An 18,165-nucleotide genomic window follows, 5' to 3' on the forward strand; every position below is an offset into this window, starting at 1 on the left:
TATTAGAGTTAGAAATAGGACACTATTAGGTTAGTAGATGGGTCTCACTGTTATGTTACTTTTAGATATTAGGGAGGAGTGTGTTGTAGTTCTAAATCAAGGGGAGGGTCCACTGAAAAGTTTAACAAAGCTGGGGAGGGCCTCGCTTTTAAAAACAGTAAATCATTAAGTACAGATGCCCTCCTCACCCTAATTACATTCTTGCGGTCCCTAAGCCAATTTGTAGGCACTGTACTATTCGGGATGTTCTCCCATTTACATTGCCGATAAATTATGAATGAACTCATTTCTAGGAAAGTGAATAAATAAGATTGAGTGCGATACAAATACACTTGTTTTCCAGAGTAGTACGCTGCCTGTGCCGGAGTTCATTTTCCCTGGTATAAAAATAGACGTGAATATGAGGTGAGTACAAATTCAAGATGAGTAATGCAGAAGTAAAAAGAGAGACTGTGAGTGTGAACGGTGTAGCATTCATACCACTTTCTATGACATAACATTAGGTTTCTGGATGTTTGTGTTTTTGAATCAGTAGATTTCTGCATAAGAGGAGAAGAAGAGCTTGAGTTGTCAAGACAACGATGGAGGCTGCATTGGTTACTGCAGAGACGTTCAGCTTTTTCTCTCCTCCTCAAAACATGTTGCTTTTAAGGTAGTACAGTTTCTGATGTGCATTTGCTGCATTGATATGTTTGAAGAGAGACTGAGGGGTAGAAATTGGTTTTCCCTCTGGTATCATCTTAAAAGCTGTTTGGCAAACTCTTGACAGTCTTCCTCATGTCAAGAGAGACTGTGCCGTAGTTCCACTTCACAAATCATTTGGACTAAGGAGGTGCTGCATGCAATTGCCAGCTTCATTATTTACAATACAATCAACACAACACTCTCAAGACCTTTAAATAAGACTGAGAAACAGGCAGCAAAGGAATAAAAGCGATCCCAACATTTTGCCTTATGTAGCAATATATATATATATATATATATATATTTATCATTAATGCTTTAGTCATACAGACTGTACTTACCCAAAAAGTCAAAATACAGTAGCCAATATAGTTTGGACTTTTAGTTATACAAAAATGTATTATGGTATAGAATAAAACTTCTTGGGGGGAAGAAAAATCTAATTTACGAGAGCTAGAAAACAGTGATAAAAACCAAAATGCAGTGACCGTTCTCTATAATAATCCAAACTAAAGCCAATTTACCTGCTTTTTTCTGTAACCTGTAATTGAAAATGTTTTTCAAGGCTATGACATCATAGTATCTAAGTTTGTTATACAGATAAGGCAGTAATTAAATGTAAAAAAGTATCAGCAGATAAACTAGTCCTGGTAAAAGCTAACTTGACTAGCATAGCAGAGTAGTATTTATTTGTGTAGATGCTGTGTTTCCTGGTGCCCTTCAGATTGTCCAATCGAGAGTGCGGTATCTACAATTTTTTTAAAAATTTGATTTAATGTAAAGTCTGTGACAATGATTAATAATCAACCTAAATGGCATAAGATTAAGGTTTTACAACATATACAGCCCACAGTTGGCTTTAAACTCCACACAGTGTTTTTCTCAACTTCACAGTTTCTTGTTGCTCTCCGCCTTTGTAATGCAAAGCCTACTGTTGGCAGGTACTGTTGGCCACTCTCATATGATTATGTGGCTCTCTGGCAGTGCTTGTTTTTCATACATATGAATATAAATGAAATACAATTGAAGCAACAAGACATTTACTTTCCTTTAAATGTGATATTTGGAGATATATTATCTATCTTCAAAATAAAATACTGACGTTTACAGGTATATGGTGTTATATATGAAGGCGATACTTGTTTGAATATTGAAATAAGACACATAATCCAAGCTGGGAGAACTACTGTGGCTGTAATTGTTATAAATGAGTAGGCTATTGTTTATTTTATTGTCTCAACTGACGGTAAAGAACACAATACACTGCCCTCTGCTGTGTGAACCTGGTATTGAACCTGCACACTGCTCGAGGCTTTCACTGAGGTCATCGAGGTCATTTCAGTGACTTTTGGGTTCCTAAAATGTATATCCAAATCAGGAAATAATGAAAGAAACAGCATGGACCCAAGTGTTGATTATTTGTAACTTGTACTTTATATTGATATACATGTTATAAAATGCAATGGATATTATCATTAACAGAGTTTTCTTGGTTAATTTCGTTTTCCGTTAAACTACCCAACAAATACACGATGGAGATATTTGGAAAAACTTAAAATCAGCTCAAACTTTTCACAGTTTCATCACACCATTTGGTGTTTTTCTGATTGATATTGGTTCATAGTTTGAACTAACTCTACTGAGTTCCTCTTCCACAAATCACTCCCACCCAATTCTTTAGTTTCCTAAACTATGTTCTGGGGATGTGCGTAAGCAGCGGCTTGCTATTTTCGGCTGAATGAAAAGAGTCTTGGCATTTGGACTCAGGAAGAATCTGTTTTGTTCTGCTGAATTTGGCGTTCTCCACATGCACAGTATGGTGCAACAGAGTTAAATAGCTCTGTTAAATAATGTAAAACCACAATCTACTGAGAAGCATGATGTTCTATTTGCTGTCTCGTGTCGCTGGATCAATAAGTTATCCTCAATACATCAATACAACATGTGTCATTCTAGTGAGAGAAAAATGTCTACTTTGTGAGATGTCTGTAGAAAGTGGTATTATTAGCCTGATAGTAATCATTTTTAATGTTACAGGTTGAACACTGTGCTGCCTCAACTATGAATCACATTGCACTTGTTTTTAAAAATTAAAACATTAAGACCCTGAAAAGAAAAAAACTCATCTTCAAACTTGGCACTTCTGATGGTTAGTTAGTAGTTAGAAATAGATTACATCACAGCCCATTTTTCATGCTTGTGTAGATAACCATTTCCTGCATCTTGACCTTATAATAACCTGAAAATACACAGGACACTATCTTCTTATTTAAAGAAATAACCAGGACAGCATTTGTTTGTTTTCAGAGTTTTGACCCCTTACATAATTATTTCATCTTTAGACGTTATTTAATCAAGGACTCTGTTCAAGGTAATTTGGACTCACAAGTAGCACTCAACAATTGCTCTTCTGTCACTGACAATCTCTTTTTTATTATTTCGCACCTAAAGTGTACTGATCAAAACAATGAAGCTGAGTAGATGTCTCACATCTAGCATGCACCCAAACAGAGAGGTGAGGTCAGTATCACCTGCCTGTTGGATTTGCTGTCCCCTTTGCTCTTTTCATTAACTGCTGAATTCACTGGCTTTCAATAGGCCCTTTCAACGTGTCATGGTACACCACCATTGAGCTACAGCCACGTCGCCACCCATCTTTCTTAATGGGGACTGGGGAGACTGTGGAGCTGCCTTGTTGCCATGGCAGCAAGTGCTTTCACATTCTCCCCACATCGCGTGGAGTGTGCACGCTGTTCCCTCCAAACTGGAGCGCGCCACAGCAGAGGCAGGTCTGCTCTCAAACAGAACCGAGCCAGGCTTATTTACCTCCCGCTCTGATACCAGATGCCCTCCTAATCCAACCACCCACGCTCTTCTTTCCATTCTCTTTATTACTAATGCATGGTATTTTCCCAATGGCTGCTATCACTGAACTTTGCTGGAAAACTGTATAATATGTATTCAGGCTTTGTTGTTATTATTGTGGGTATCAATGTCAATTATTTCTAAGGTAAACCTATACCTGGGGTGACTGGAATGGTGGATTAACTGTGGCCCCCACATGGGGAATGCCCTCAATTAGCCTGATGTTAAAAAGTTTGTTTTTTGACCCCCCCCCTGAAATGTGCACATGGTTTAGTCCACTTAAATATACCGGTATCTTCAAACTGGCGTAATAGTGCTTACGATTTAATGTAAACCCCGAATAAATTAACATCATGTTAATAAAAAACATTTATAACATTTTTATTTTTTCAGTTGGAGAAGAAAGTCGGAGTGAGAAAGAAAACAATCAGAAATTAGAATTGCAACAGGTAACGTTAGATCGCCGATGAATGAAGCAGCGTTCCAGTCAGTTTAAGAAGTGAGTACGTCTTCCACCACTGTTTTAAAGTATAAAGCCATCACCGAATATAAGAGCAAGTACATGCACCCGTTTTTTAATTGTTTGCATACAGGCGTGTCTGCGTGTGTTCATTTAAGTGCGTGTGCATGCGCTTGCGATTGTGTTTTTGTGGCTTTCAGAGTTTCGGCGCAAGTTTGTGTACCTCTCCTCCTCTGAACCATATATGTGCAGTATTTTTGCTAATTGCTTTGAACAGATGTTCTTGAAACGTGCTGATTAAGTTAATTAATGCAAACAGTGGCACACAATCAGCCTTCCATTTCCCATATGTGACTGAGTGCATCATACATGCTTCCCTGTGCTGTGCGCACGAGGGTTAGTGTTGCATGTCTGGACATGTCTGCTGCTTTAGCGGAGGCTCACTCGGCCCCAGTGAGTTTATGGTGAATATGCAGAGCAGAATGGGGGTAATGATGCTTGGATAATTGTTTGCCGGACACTGAACAGTTTCAAGGTAATGTGATCTATTCAGGTTTGTGAGGAGCTTGCGGTTGAAAAAGTTCACCCCGGAATTTAAATTATAACTTTGTGTGTTGCTTCGCAGTAAAGGTCATGCAATTTTTCATAGTGCTTTCTGCTGAAGGCTACTGTTTATGAGTAAGAGAGAGCTTAGAGACATCTATGCGTTTGAAAAATGAAGCAATGGAGGCTTAAGCATAACAATGAATGTTGATTTGCTGAGATTGTGAGTAGTGCTGCTGCTGCTGCACATACTTAACCCCCATTTATACTCTTCAGGATCATCAGCTTTCAGTAGTTTATGTTTGTAAGATGACATAGATCTTACTATGGTTTGGAGCACCCCCCCTCATTATGTGTGCACCATACTGAAGAATGTATGTGTGGGCTCAGAGTAAGAGTCTTGTCATGTTGGACCACAACAATCAGCATCCAATAATGTTCAGTGGTATCTGAAAAACTGTCAACAAAGATTAAATATGTCTGATCTGTGTTTTGAGACTTTCTGGTAACGCTTAAGATTGCGGCCCACAGTGCTCACGATAATTCTCCCCAATTTACAGTTGAATGTTTTTGGACTGACGGTGTACCGGCACAGTAAGTACAGATGCATGCATGTCAGTACAAGCGAACAAATTGTGAAGTTAGGGAATAAAGGAGACGTTCCCACTAAGTGTATTGTCAGGAACATGCTGTGGTCCTATAAACTGTTACTTTTGTTGTATTGTAGGCCTACTCATGGGGTACAACATTGTACTTACAGGGGACTGAAGCGGCTTGAGGTGGTTCAGGTTCATGTGGATTGACACTGCTGTTCATTGTTGGGAGTACAGCAATGATGAGGTTTCTCAGTAAATACAGCTCAACCAGAAAATTGGGAGTGTCCATCTAACAGCCAAGGCAGGTGTAGAAGATGGATCGATTTCATGCGCCGTGTTACTGTTATGATCAGAGGATCACAGTGTGACAGTGGAAGGACACAAACACTACAGTCAGTCATTGAAAACTGTATTGAGAGTCTCTGCACAATATCAACAATAAAACACGATAACTTTCAAATTCAGTCATGCAGTGAACAGTTTTGCTTCATGCAACTCTCTCAAAGCTTATTTCAGCTCACTTGGCCGACATTAATTCGGACCTTCATTGTATAGTCAGAGAATTTAAGGCAAGGAAACCGCAATCTCTCGTTGACGCCCTCTGGGATTGTGTTGTTCCTGAGGTTTACATTGACCTGGCTGCTTCTCTAAGACGAGGGTAGCCCCTTGGTGAGGAAGACATGCAGCATGTTATTTTTTCTCAGATTCAACAGCTGAGGAAACTGAAGTGGTTCAGTGTGTGTGTGTGTGTGTGTGTGTGTGTGTGTGAGAGAGAGACATCCAGCACTGGGCCAGGTGGGTTGCGGGATGAAGAAATTCTCCAAATTATACTTTGATGAGTTGGTTTGATTGCTTATAATTCAAGTGGTAATTTCTACATGCAATTTAGTCACTACTGCACATAATTCACTTCAGCTATGCACAGTACACCTCTTATTGGATGCGACTGTGCGAAAGCTGAGGAACCCCCCCCCCCCCCCCCCCCCCCCAGTCAAGAGCCTATGTGGGTGTAATACTATTCACTAGACTTGTTGTTGCAGTAGCAGCATTGTGTGGTTGTTGTGTGTTTCCCCCAGTCTGCAGTCTAGGTGGAGGGGACACCCTGCTTGTCCCACCTGCAGAAGAGCAGATAGCGGGCTGGCCTTGGGGGTGAGGCCACTGCAGCTTGGCTCTTTCTGCTGTGTGCTGTACAGGATACGAAGGAGGCCTTCATGAGACGAGGGCCCCAGTGCTGGCTGGGGGTGGTGTTTATCAGCGCTGCCTGCCTGCACTGAGGGAAATATCTCTGGGTAAGAGATGGTAAAGCAGAGACCTGGGGAGACCTGGGGAGGGGATGGCGGGTTACTCTGAGTCCCTTTGAGGCTGAACAGAGGTTGAGACTCTTAATTGTAGAGCAGCTCACAGGGCAGATTAGGAAGAGATTTGTCTCTGCGGGGAAAATGCATATGAAAAAATGAACAAGAAGGAAGCAGTGCATTATAACAGCTTTGACGTGCTGACACACTGAACAATTGTATCCTCTTGACGGCTTGTGTGCGTGCATATGTGTTATGTCTCTGCATGTATAAGCCAGTGTGAATATCCCACAGTTATTCACATTCATGCGGTATGTCCGTCTGAGCAAACGCTTTCTGAATCTCCAGCGCTCTCTCTCTCTCTCTCCCTCACCCTCACCCTCCGTCTGTTGTTCCCTCCCCCTCCTTCCCTCTCTGTGTGAGCGTAGACTGGGCGCTAAGCCAAGTAGAGTGTGTTTTTTTGAATGAATACCTGATGCGGCTGATGAGGCTGGCTGGGGGAGGAGCTGTGTCAGTGGAGTACTGAGAGAGAGAGAGAGAGAGAGAGAAAGAAAGAGGAGGGAGGGAGGGAGGGAGGTAGAAACAGAGAGAGGGAGAGAGAGAGAGAGAGAAGCAGCCAAGCAGAGAGGGAGCTGGCGGTCTGGTGGCCTTGCATAACACACGTTGGAGCAGCCTTGAACGCAGGACTTGGTGTTAGCTTCAGCAGTGGGGAACTTCCTTTCCCGTCAGCTCGTTGCAGGCGCAGCGCAGCCTCCAAACCGGAGAGTCGAGAGAGGAAGGCATAGCTGGAGCAGCTACAGCACAGGCTCCAGGAGGGGAGAGCCGCACAAAGGAGAGATTCAGGAAGAGGACTGCTAGGAAACACGTCTCACACACACAGACAGACACACACACGCATACGCACACACTGAGAGGCAGGAAGAATCATTGGACATGCTCTGCAAGCAGTGGCTGTGGAGAAACTGGTGAGCTATTCTTAGTACTCTAACCAGAGGAGGGGAGGAGGGATGGGGGGGGGGGGGGGGTTGTCTTTTCCTCTTGATTTGTTGCATAGTAGTATTTTCTGCCCTACTACTACACTCATGCGCTCTAACTGTCATTGTAAAGCCCCCAGAGGCTCACAGTCACAGCATTTGTCCAGAGTCACAGTTGTGGGATTCATCAGCATTGACCCTGTTTGGTTGTAGTTGTGCTCGCTGAGAGGGACGCCCGCTCTGCTCGTATGCTGTGTGATTGGTATGTGTCGGGCAGTGATGCAGAACTCTGGAGTCATTGTGAAGACAAACAGCCTGAACCACTGCCTGTTCTTACTGTCTGCTTTAGTCTGCCACACGGTCGGTCCGCCTCTTAAAGGCACATGCACCACTGTTGTCCAAAGAAGGGCAGTAAAATGGCTCTTTTGGGTATTAGAAAAAGCCGTACACTGTATTGATCGGCTGTGTGGTTAGAGCAGCTGTGTTTGTCAAGGGGTTGAGGGGAGGTCCTACTTATATGCAGCAAATCACACATACATGCACGTACATATTGTCCTCAGTACCTCCCCCTCTGTTTCAAGCCAGAGCTCAGATTGATAATGATGTTTTTGTTTTCTATATATAGACGTTTGTTGTACGGGGTATTCACTGGGTCTCTATGAGTGGTCTAGCAGGTGAAACGTGATTCATAGCAGCATTGACAACAGGTTTATTACGCCAGGGTCATTGCATTAGCTTTTTGCATGAATCTTTAGCATCTTTTGCCACTAAATGATGTGCTTGCCTTGCTATTGCCTCCCTGCATCGTCCTGCTGCAGAGAAGTGTTATTGCTATGAAACCGTGTGGATCAATGCGATGAGTAAATAGTGGGTCTGAGAGCGCGTGAGAGAAGAAGACTCGGCGCACAGGCGGAAGGAGTCAAGGTGGGGGAACCGGAGGAGCTGACGACTGCTGCGTAAGAGAGGAAATTTGGGGGGGGGGGGGGCTCTCACCTGGAGACAACAGAGAGGAGGCTGCATGAAAACATCTCATCTGCTCTCCTGCCTGCATAGTGACGGCAGACAAACGCCGCTACACAGACAATATTTCTCAGCTTTTTTTTTATGTGGGAGTATGAAAGAGGATCACATGCAAGGCTGGCTCAAACACTCTGTCTGAGCTGGGAGTCGGTGTGATGAGCGTAACAGCGAGCGTCCTGTCCCCTCTCACATGCGAGGGGACAGTCCTGGGCCGGGGGACCGACTCACCGAGCTCACCTTTGTTCTCCATAGTGTCACATAGGCCGTATGTTAGTTGGTGTCAATATTCTAATAATAGGCTGATGCTGGAAAATGTAGTGAGGCTTTTGGCTGCTGCGCTGTGTGTGTGTGTGTGTGTGTTTGTGTGTGTGTGTGTCACTATGTGCAGAGCGTGCTGTGTGCAGGTCATATGAGGAAAGGAAAGACACCGTCTTTCGGAGCATCCCGTTGTATCTGGGTTTGTTGACAGCAACGGTGTCTATTTTCTGTGGCGTTTGGGAATCAGATAATGCTGGCTTTGTCTTCCAAATGCTGCTCTGATCACAGGAGGCACTTGTGCTTCAGATGTGATGTCATTACAGTGTTGACACGGTGTTGCCGAGGTGGGGTTGTTGCCACTGAGCGATGCTGCACAGTGTAGCTCAGGCTGTAGCAGCGGCTGTGTTGCTGATCGGGAATCTCTCCGCGTGGCGGGGGCTATGGCGCTCTGATGCTGCAGGCGCTGCTCAATGTGGGTCAGGAGAAGCAGCACTCTGTCTTCTCCCCATTCCCCATCCTCTCTCCCTCTTTATCGTTCCTAATCTTCTTTCTTCTCTCACCCCCCCCCCCCCCCCCCTCTTACTCCCTTTCCTTCCTTCTACACAGTTCTGTCATCTCACGTTGCCTTCCTCCCTCTCCTCCCCCCCCCCCCACTCTCCTCTTTCCGTTTCTGTTTCTCTCCAGCTCTGCCGCGCTCCCCCTTTGTTACATCTGGTGGATCCACCAGGCTGTGTGGTTAGTTGAATTACACAGAGGTCTGTGCTGCTTTTGGATGCAGTGACCTTGTCAAAGCCAGCATTAGAGGTAGCTGCATCTAACTAGAAACTGACCAAGGTCGCTTTGTGTGTGTGTGTGTGTTTTTTTTTTTTTTTCCCCCACTCTGTCTTTATGTAACATGTCTGTGGCTGCCTGCTGTGGTGAACCTCCTCTGTACTATCAAAATACAATTTAGCACTGTCAAATAGCCCAGCACCTCTGAATGTAGGGGTAGAAAAATGAATGAATGGATGGACGTGTGAGTTTGTGTCAAACACTGTATCTCTGTGGGGCCTCTGGCTAATGAACAGCTCAGAGTCGTGTGCATTGACCCACAGATAAGCCTGCAGGAAAGAACAGTCCAGCTAAAAAAGAAAAAACCTTGAAAGCATGAGCTCATGGCAAGCAAAATGCTGCATGTAATTGTTGTTGAATTACTGTATGCACTGCACATTTGTTGGTGTTTTCTTGTGTGTGCATGTTGAAGCTACGTGAGCATGCCTACATATGAGTCTACTAGCCTGTATTTTGGTAATGGCTAGCTGCTGGTGTGGCTTGTTGACACAGTTAGTTACCTTTCACTAACACACCGTCTGTAGGTCATGAGGTCCACTAGCCTAGCCTTCACATCTCTTGCTCAGAATAAAGAGCCTTTGTCAGTACTGATTTAACTCACCCTCCCGTCTGTCTCTCACTAAACTAAACTCAAGGACCTTCTCATTCATTGTTTGTCGTCCACTTTGTATTCCCTTGAACTTTGAAACACCAGTCAAACGGGCTAAAGCGGAAAGCCATTGTTAGAATATTTTTGAAGTGCCCATTTACGCGTCTTGCAGAATGTTCCATAATCCAATTTCAAGCCATATTGTTTTCACCTCTGATGAGCCCAGTGACCCAGAGTTCCTGTCTGGAGGTGGATGTTATATTTACAGTAGCCCCACTGAGTCAACACAAGACAAGGGAGTGTTAAAAACAAAGACAAAAACATAAGCTCCTTTGAGGCTGTTACTCTGTGCCGTTATCCACTCCGCTCTGCTTTCTTACCCTAGAGCCTGGAGCGAAATAACAGCCAACAGCAACGTTTATACACATGAGCGTGTACACACACCCCAGACACACTAACAGCGCAGTTCAGGAAACTCCTGCTAGGTTATGGAAACATGAAAGAGCCTTTTTCCATGTTATGTAAATGATGACACACAACATCGTCCTGTGCTTTCCTGTACGCCATTTATCGTTACTCATGGAAATGCTGGTTGAGTTTGCACAGATTAGTCCACGTATAGGGGCATCTCGAGGGGCATCTTCTGAGGTTTCATCGTATGTACACAGAATGGCCTACATGTTGTGTTCAAGAGCATCAGACTAACACAAATCAGATGCAGTCATTTTACAAGGTACCACCTTGTGGCAAAACAAAGAACAACACCTCCACACACATGAAAGTGGTGACATTTCTAAGAGTGAGGCATTTCTTAGGAACAGTTTGTGAATATGGTTCAGTTTTATCTATACAGCCAAACAATCAGAAGCTGGCCTGAAGGACTTAACAATCTAAACAGTATAAGATTTGGACTCAATACAATTTTCTGTTACCTACTTATCTGATTTGAGCTTTTCTCTGCCATCAGATTCCTGCCGACATTGTGGAAGAGGTGGATCGGTCAGAGATGATTCCTCATGAAGTCTATGGAGCTCATTTTGTGAGCTGGAGTGACTCCATCTTCTCTGGCCTGAGACCTGGAGCCGTCTACCAGTGAACACAAAGAGAGCCAGAGCCACGCAGCACACAGAGAGGCAGACGGCTTCACACAACCACTGAGTGGAGGAGGGAGACAAAGAAGCACCCAGAACAACTTCAAATTAACAACTGGGAGCATTAAAACCACACTGGCACAATGAAATCCAACCAGGAGCGAAGTAATGGATGTCTGCCTCCTAAGAAGCGTGAGATGCTGGCTCTGGAGCACAGGACAGTGGTAGTAGCCACAGCGACGCCTCCAGCTGCAGTGGTTACCGATCCACACACAGAGAACCTAGCATGGCTGGCAAGTGTAGCCAGTGAACGCTGCAAATCCAGAGACGCAGAGAGCCCGAGATGTCCCATCTCCTCCGCTTCCTCCTCTTCTCCCTCCACCTCTATCACCTCCTCGGCCACGCCTCTGTCGGCGGTGCCCCTGGCCTCTCTGCCTGCAGTTTACCCCACGGCCCTTCCCCAGCAGGCCGGGACTATCCAGTTCGCTCAGCTGGGACCCAACGTTCAGTTCATCAGCTCTGGGCCCTACGCCGGCTACATCTCCTCTCACATCATCTCCGCCAATGCCGGCTCTGCACATAACAGCTCGACCATAGCACAGCGCCCCCAGCTGGACGGCTACACCACTGCCCTCATCTCCCCCAACGCCAAAGGGGAGCAGCAGTTTCACATCGGCCTCTCTCCCACAGAACTGGCTCCGAGCTCCCCCCAAGTCACCAGCCAGTACATTCATCTGGACAGCAGAAACGCCCTCACTTCACCCACGGCCCACCTCCAGCTCCACCCTCACACAGCTGTCCTCCCTCAAACGCTAACCCTGGCTCCCTCCCAGCTTTTGGTACAGTATGCAGATGGTTCGTTTGGGAAGAGACCAGAGGGGCATGCTAAGGGTGTGCTGAATGGGGAATTAGAGTTGGTCAAACAGATTAAAAATCCCAGTCATCAAATGAACCATCAGCAGGTCCAGAGCTATGAGGCCAGACATATCCTCCTGCCTGCCGACTACGGCCAAAACCCTTCAGGACTTCAGACCTCCTTGGTGCTGTTGGCCCAGCACAACCATGGAGCCGAACGTGAAACTGGCTCAAATAAGATCTCCTTCGTCCACACTGAGAAAGGAGGCATCTGTTTGGGGAAACCAGTGTCGAGATCATCCTCCTTCACCTCCCTCTCCTCCTCAGATATGGTTAAGTCTGTTGCTCCTCATACAGTCATCCACACCACTCTACCCCACGAGGAGCTGCCAGCCAGTCTCTATTCCTCCACACAGCCACCCATAATTGGCTATATCACCAGTGCAAATCAGCATGCTGTCAGCTACCATGCGGCACTGCCTCAGCACCTGGTCATCCCCAGTGGCCAGTCCCTCCTCATTCCAGTCAGTGGCACCAATAACGGCACAGAAATCGAGGTTAGTCGTACTGTCTGTAGCGCCCTGACTGCTACGACTACCCCTCAAATATCCACCGCCATGCCGCACGCCTATCTGGCGACAGCCCTGTCCAAGTGTGAGGCGCTTGGGCCAGATGGAACTCAACCACCCCGCGCTGTCGCTCAGGCACCGGCGATGCCAGTGCTGCCCCCGAACCCGGCTCCTGCAGTGGTGGCAGCTCCCTCCCCAACTCCTGCTCCTGTCCCCAGTCCCGCCCCCGTTTCCATCCAAGCCTCCCACTCCATCTCCTCTCCCTCTTCCCCCGTGGAGCTTCCTCCGTTCTTCATGCGAGGATCCATCATCCAGCTGGCCGATGGGGAGCTGAAGCGCGTGGAGGACCTGAAGACGGAGGACTTCATTCAGAGTGCTGAGATTAGCAGTGAGCTGAAGATCGATTCCAGCACGGTTGAGCGCATTGACAATGGACAGAGTCCTAATGCTGTGGTCATACAGTTTTCTGTGGGAGAGCTCAAAGCCCAGGTAAGTTACTCCACATTCATCATGCTTGTGTGCTACAGCTTTGGAGCAGTCTTATAAAAAAAAGTCTATAAAAAAGCCATTGTGGCAGATAGCAACACACATAAATAACCAGAGTTCTGTATTCTATCTAAATGTAATGGTTGTGATGAGATCATGTACAAAGGGATCCATTAGTGATGAGCACAATTGAGCTCCCCTTGTGCTCACTATGGTCATCAATTAAGCCCTCAGCTGCAAAATAAAAATCCATGTAATTCATCTCTGCAGAACTGAGAGAATTGAGAACAATCCTCTTCCTCATAATTATTTTCACATCATTATGTTGCAACCCACCGGTTGTTCCCCAGCAGTACCAACACTGCTCCCTCTTGTGGGCCAGATGCCAAAATATATATATTTCATTGTGCAGGCCTCGGCTTTTGAAAGGCAAAAAGCCAATACTTTAACAGACAGAAATCTCTGTAAATGGTTGCAACGGTCTGAGTTTTTCCATCCCATTATAGATGTGATACCTGGGCTTTGGGTATCGGCTGATGCCGAGTACTGATCCCATACCAGTTTAATTAATGTGCTGGATGCCTCACTGGGTGACTGGGATCATTATTGTATGTGCAAGGCACCATCAGGCCTGACTTAGACATTGTTTCATAACTTTGTCAAACAAAATATAAAAAATAGATACATTGATCTACAGTTAATGAATTCTTCTTCTTCTTTCAGGGTCAGATTTTATGACCCACATATTTGATTTGGCATAGATTTTAAGCCCCTATTCACAGCGAGGAAACATTGCTTACCACTGCACCAGCGTGCCCAAAACAACAGGAATTCCAGCACAAATGTAAACATCTCTAACAGCAGCAACAAATTGGTCAAAAACAGGACAGTATTCATATACAATTCCAGTATATAATCTAGCTATTTGAGCCAGTATCGGCCCAATATCCGATATCTGTAGCGGTGCAAATCTGTAAAGAGTGAAGTCTGCAGAGCTCGACTGACACTGGATTCTTAAGCCTGAGATCAATAATGATATTTTAGAGTTAAATGGAAAACAACATGTTTTAACATGAATACATAATCCAAACAAACATTTTTGATCAGGATCTGTTTCATTTGGTTATTAAAAACTTTTATTAAAGACAATTCCAGTCTTGTAGACAACATGTGGTTGGCATTTCTGTACAGCAAAAAAAGCTAAATTAGTTTCCCTAAAACCGGCTAAATATGAAAATGTTTCCGATTTTTGGTCTCGTGTGCCACTGAAGCGGTCACACTCTGGAGCCATGCAACAGAATGATTTCCAGGATGCATAATCCCATACAAATGGGCACATAGGGGCATTCAACAGATGTGTTTCTTTTATAAATCCTCCACAACTATTTCAGTCTGTATCCAGCTAAAAGCTAACAGTGTCTGTTGTGCATGTGCTCATCTCCAGGTGTGTGTGGAGGTGCTGGTGGAGTATCCCTTCTTTGTATTTGGCCAGGGCTGGTCATCCTGCTGCCCAGACAGGACCACCCAGCTGTTTGAGCTGTCCTGTGCTAAGCTGTGTGTGGGTGATGTATGCGTGTCGCTGACCCTCCGCGGCTTGAGGACCACTTCAGTAACAGACAGCCAGGCTTTGGGGACCAAGCTGAAGACGGCTCACTTCTCCGATCCTTGTCACAACGTGGATGCCCCTGTAAAGAATAGTGCCACTCCAAATGCTGCTGGCAGAAATAGTGGCCTCCTCATGAAGGCTTCCAGTGCAGACCGGCTGGAGAGGGAGCAGGTTACTGGACCAGTACAAGGACTAGAGCTACCACCAGGATTGGGACTAGTTCCAGGACCAGGGGAGGAGATCTATGGAGCTGGACCAATGCTGGCAGTCTCTGGGACTGTAGAAGTGAGACGGGAATCGGTGAAAACAGACATGCCCGCTCTTACCAAAATACAATGCAGCGATCCAGAGAGACCCACAGTCCGCAAGAGACGCTGGTCAGCTCCAGAGCGTGACCAGACTGAACGAGCTGAGGAGGAGCCTCCTCTGACTCTGCCCAAACCGTCCTTCATCCCTCAGGAGGTTAAAATCAGCATAGAGGGCCACTCCAGTATTGGGCGTGAAAGATGCTTGAATAAAAGAATAGACTGTTGAGAGAACTTCAAGGAATTTTGATTACCCCGTGGTTTGCTTTGTGTTTATTCCCTCTCTTTCCAGACTACTGTAATATAGGCTGAGTTTACACAGTATTTTCATGTTTTCTTTTCCTTCACACAAGTCTGATACCTACAATGAAGTACAGTAGAGCGCCTTCATAAGTGGTATCGAACCCGAGATCAGTGCAATCATTGCTTCAAGCAAAAATGAATGCAGCGTGAATGTTGAGCGTGAATGGAGGTCCGACACCTGAGAGACTTTTGACTTGCGTGTCACACAACATAAGCTGATTCTCCTTTTGTCACGTGGCAGACCAGTCGACCATTCCTCTTATCACATGAACAAGCACAGACCCCGATGTCAGCGTGTACAAAGTGGGTGACCATATTTTTATTATCAACCTGTTTGTTGCTCTGTTTATTTGGTTTGTAGTGATGTTTGTAAGTGGTTGAAGTCAAAGAGAGACCGTGTTTCAATGACAATGCTCGATCATCATGGCTGTGGTCTTTGCTGCCTTTTATTTAATTACAGTTTTTTTCATTTTCATACCATTGCAGATGTGTGCGCTGCCGCAGGTGGCTTTGAGCCACTTTTCTCCAAGTGTATGTGCCTGTGTGCCTGTGTGTGTGTGTGTGTGTGTGTGTGTGTGTGTGTGTTGGTCTGTTTGTGTTTTTCTGTGTGGCTGTCAGATGGAGCACAGAATGAAGGCGTGTTTAAGTGGCCGTAGCTGTGAGCTCAGTCGTCAATGCGACCTGCAAATATCAAGACTGAAAAGGCCTGAATGTAAGTCACAGAATTAGTCCTCAATCAATATATCATTTGATACCGTTGCTTTACAATGTGAGGGTGACACTCGGTCAAATTTATCTTCATAGTTTAGAAGTCTCATACTTCCTTTCAAAGACAGCATGTGTTCCTTGTTAATGTCCATTTTTAACCCTGCATAACATAGTATTTCTATGTAATACTACAAATGAGATTGTAGCCAATTTAAGTATGGACTTGTACTGCAATATAAACTCTAGTTGGCCAACTTGCCTGACTGCATTCATTTATTTGTTGGGCCACTTGAGGGCAGCGCAGCAAACTAAACACAACACTGACATATTATTACCTTCTAGATTTGATATGGCAAACTTAGAAAACGATTGACCAATTATACCTCCAGCAACACAGATCATCATTCATTTGATGTCATCTGTGAGGCGGTCTGATGAATGCTAGTCGACTTGTTGCTTTGTTTTGGTCTCAACCAGCTCCTGAGGGAAATCTCTGGCCCTCGAGTTGCTAAATTCTCCATCCTGGTCACCAGCTAGTTTCTAACTTTGTTTGTTTGGCGTTTGGTGCTGTGCAGGAAGTGTAGAATGGATTTATCAGAGCTTTTCACTGAAAACAACTACCTCCTGGGCCTCAAAGCCACCCTGGTGAGCGAATGTTGCAGGCCGTAAAACCAAAACATTGAGCTGAAGGAGGCTAAATAACTTTGTAGAGCCGAGAGGAACGACACAGTCTGGTTACAATAGTCTCCCTTTATGTTACACTTCACCATCATACCAATTGTTAATAGAAACATATTGATGAAAGCAACTTTAAATATTGATAGGAAAATGGTATTTTCCCTTTCTGTTGTCCTATCCAATTGCTTTATTTAAAGAAACTATGGCCTACTATGCTATATATATATATATATATATATATATATATATATATATATATATATTTATATAAATACCTAGTTCGCAGCACCACATGTTTAGGATTTTACCATTGAAACCTATTTTCCTCAATGATGGCATGCCTTTCTTAATATCCTACAGTTCATACTCAGGAACAGTGTGTACCTGTAAGCGTGAGTGTGTGTTGTGTGTGTGTTGGTCTGAGACGGTATGTGTTTGTCCGCAGTCAGTGTGTGTGTGTGTGTGTGTGTGTGTGTGTGTGTGTCTCCTGAGCAGCAGCACTTTGATCAAGCACCCAGCAGGAGTGTGGTGGTGTCCCTGTTCCTCAGCTGTTAGATATAAAGAAAATAATCTGTTTTTCATCCGTCCCACAGGTTTATCATTAAGAGAAAACATTATATACCAGGGCAGGGAATGTAAACACACATCGGGCAAACTATCTCAACTTTATTTTTGATGACTGATAGAGCTACTATACAGAGAAAGAAAGAGAGTTGTAGAGCCAGTGAGAGTTGATCATGTACAGTAAATTGTATCCTGGAGAGTGTACAGTGTGTGAGTGTGTGTGTGTGTATAGATATTCTAACCCTTATGTAGCCTATGTACTGTATGTGCCACAGCGCCTCCTTCTTCAATCATTCCATTAACTCACCAATATCAAGTGGTCCTGCTATCGTTTCGGTCAGTTCAGGTATTGATCTAATGTTCATGAATGTGCTACAGTTCTTTGGAAACATCTACATACATTTGGCCTCCTCAGCATAGAATTTGACTTGCACACTGTAACATGTATGTGAACTGCGATTCATAATAATAGCCATTGACCTTTTATAACTCCTGAAAGGTGTTAATTGTAAACCCAGTGACCAGACTGTTCTCTTCTGTTTGTGTTTGACTGCTCAGGCTTAACACTGCCCAGTGACTGTTCTTCACCAAAATGATGTGGTCTTATATTCTTCACTGTTACAAAGTAGAGGTACTGTTTCATCAGTTTGTCTTTGTAGTCATTTCCTCTCTCGTGAGCCTGGCCTGTTTGTCATTTTTTTATTTTTCAATTACAGACCTGAAATGACATCATGACACGGACAAATCTTTTGAAATTTAGAATGGATGCCTAAAGGAATAATTTCACATTTTGCGAAATACACTTCGTATTCTTGCTGAGTGTGCGGTGACTCAGCAAGAACGCAAATGAGTGCATTACTGATATGTTCCTAAAAGGCCCTGCAC

At 44.6% G+C, this 18,165-nt stretch overlaps 1 protein-coding gene across 1 annotated transcript; it reads left to right on the plus strand.

The window, feature by feature from the left end:
* The first annotated feature begins 7,074 nt into the window (after window positions 1-7,074).
* Window positions 7,075-16,911, plus strand: LOC306699404 (ataxin-1-like). The gene is made up of 3 exons (XM_079164012.1): window positions 7,075-7,408; window positions 11,083-13,119; window positions 14,561-16,911. Exons 2-3 carry the CDS (start codon window positions 11,350-11,352, stop codon window positions 15,254-15,256), a joined length of 2,466 nt encoding a protein of 821 aa, XP_079020138.1. The 5' UTR covers window positions 7,075-7,408; window positions 11,083-11,349; the 3' UTR covers window positions 15,257-16,911.
* Window positions 16,912-18,165: the final 1,254 nt, after the last annotated feature.

The sequence above is a fragment of the Pholis gunnellus genome (assembly GCF_910591455.1).
Source record: "Pholis gunnellus genome assembly, chromosome: 8".
In the NCBI taxonomy this organism is placed as follows: domain Eukaryota; kingdom Metazoa; phylum Chordata; class Actinopteri; order Perciformes; family Pholidae; genus Pholis; species Pholis gunnellus.

Excerpts from the sequence above, each read along its gene's own strand:
- LOC306699404 (XM_079164012.1), top strand. The coding sequence starts at position 11,350 with ATGAAATCCAACCAGGAGCGAAGTAATGGATGTCTGCCTCCTAAGAAG. Across the intron at positions 13,120-14,560 it reads TGGGAGAGCTCAAAGCCCAG|GTGTGTGTGGAGGTGCTGGT; the intron begins GTAAGTTACTCC and ends GCTCATCTCCAG.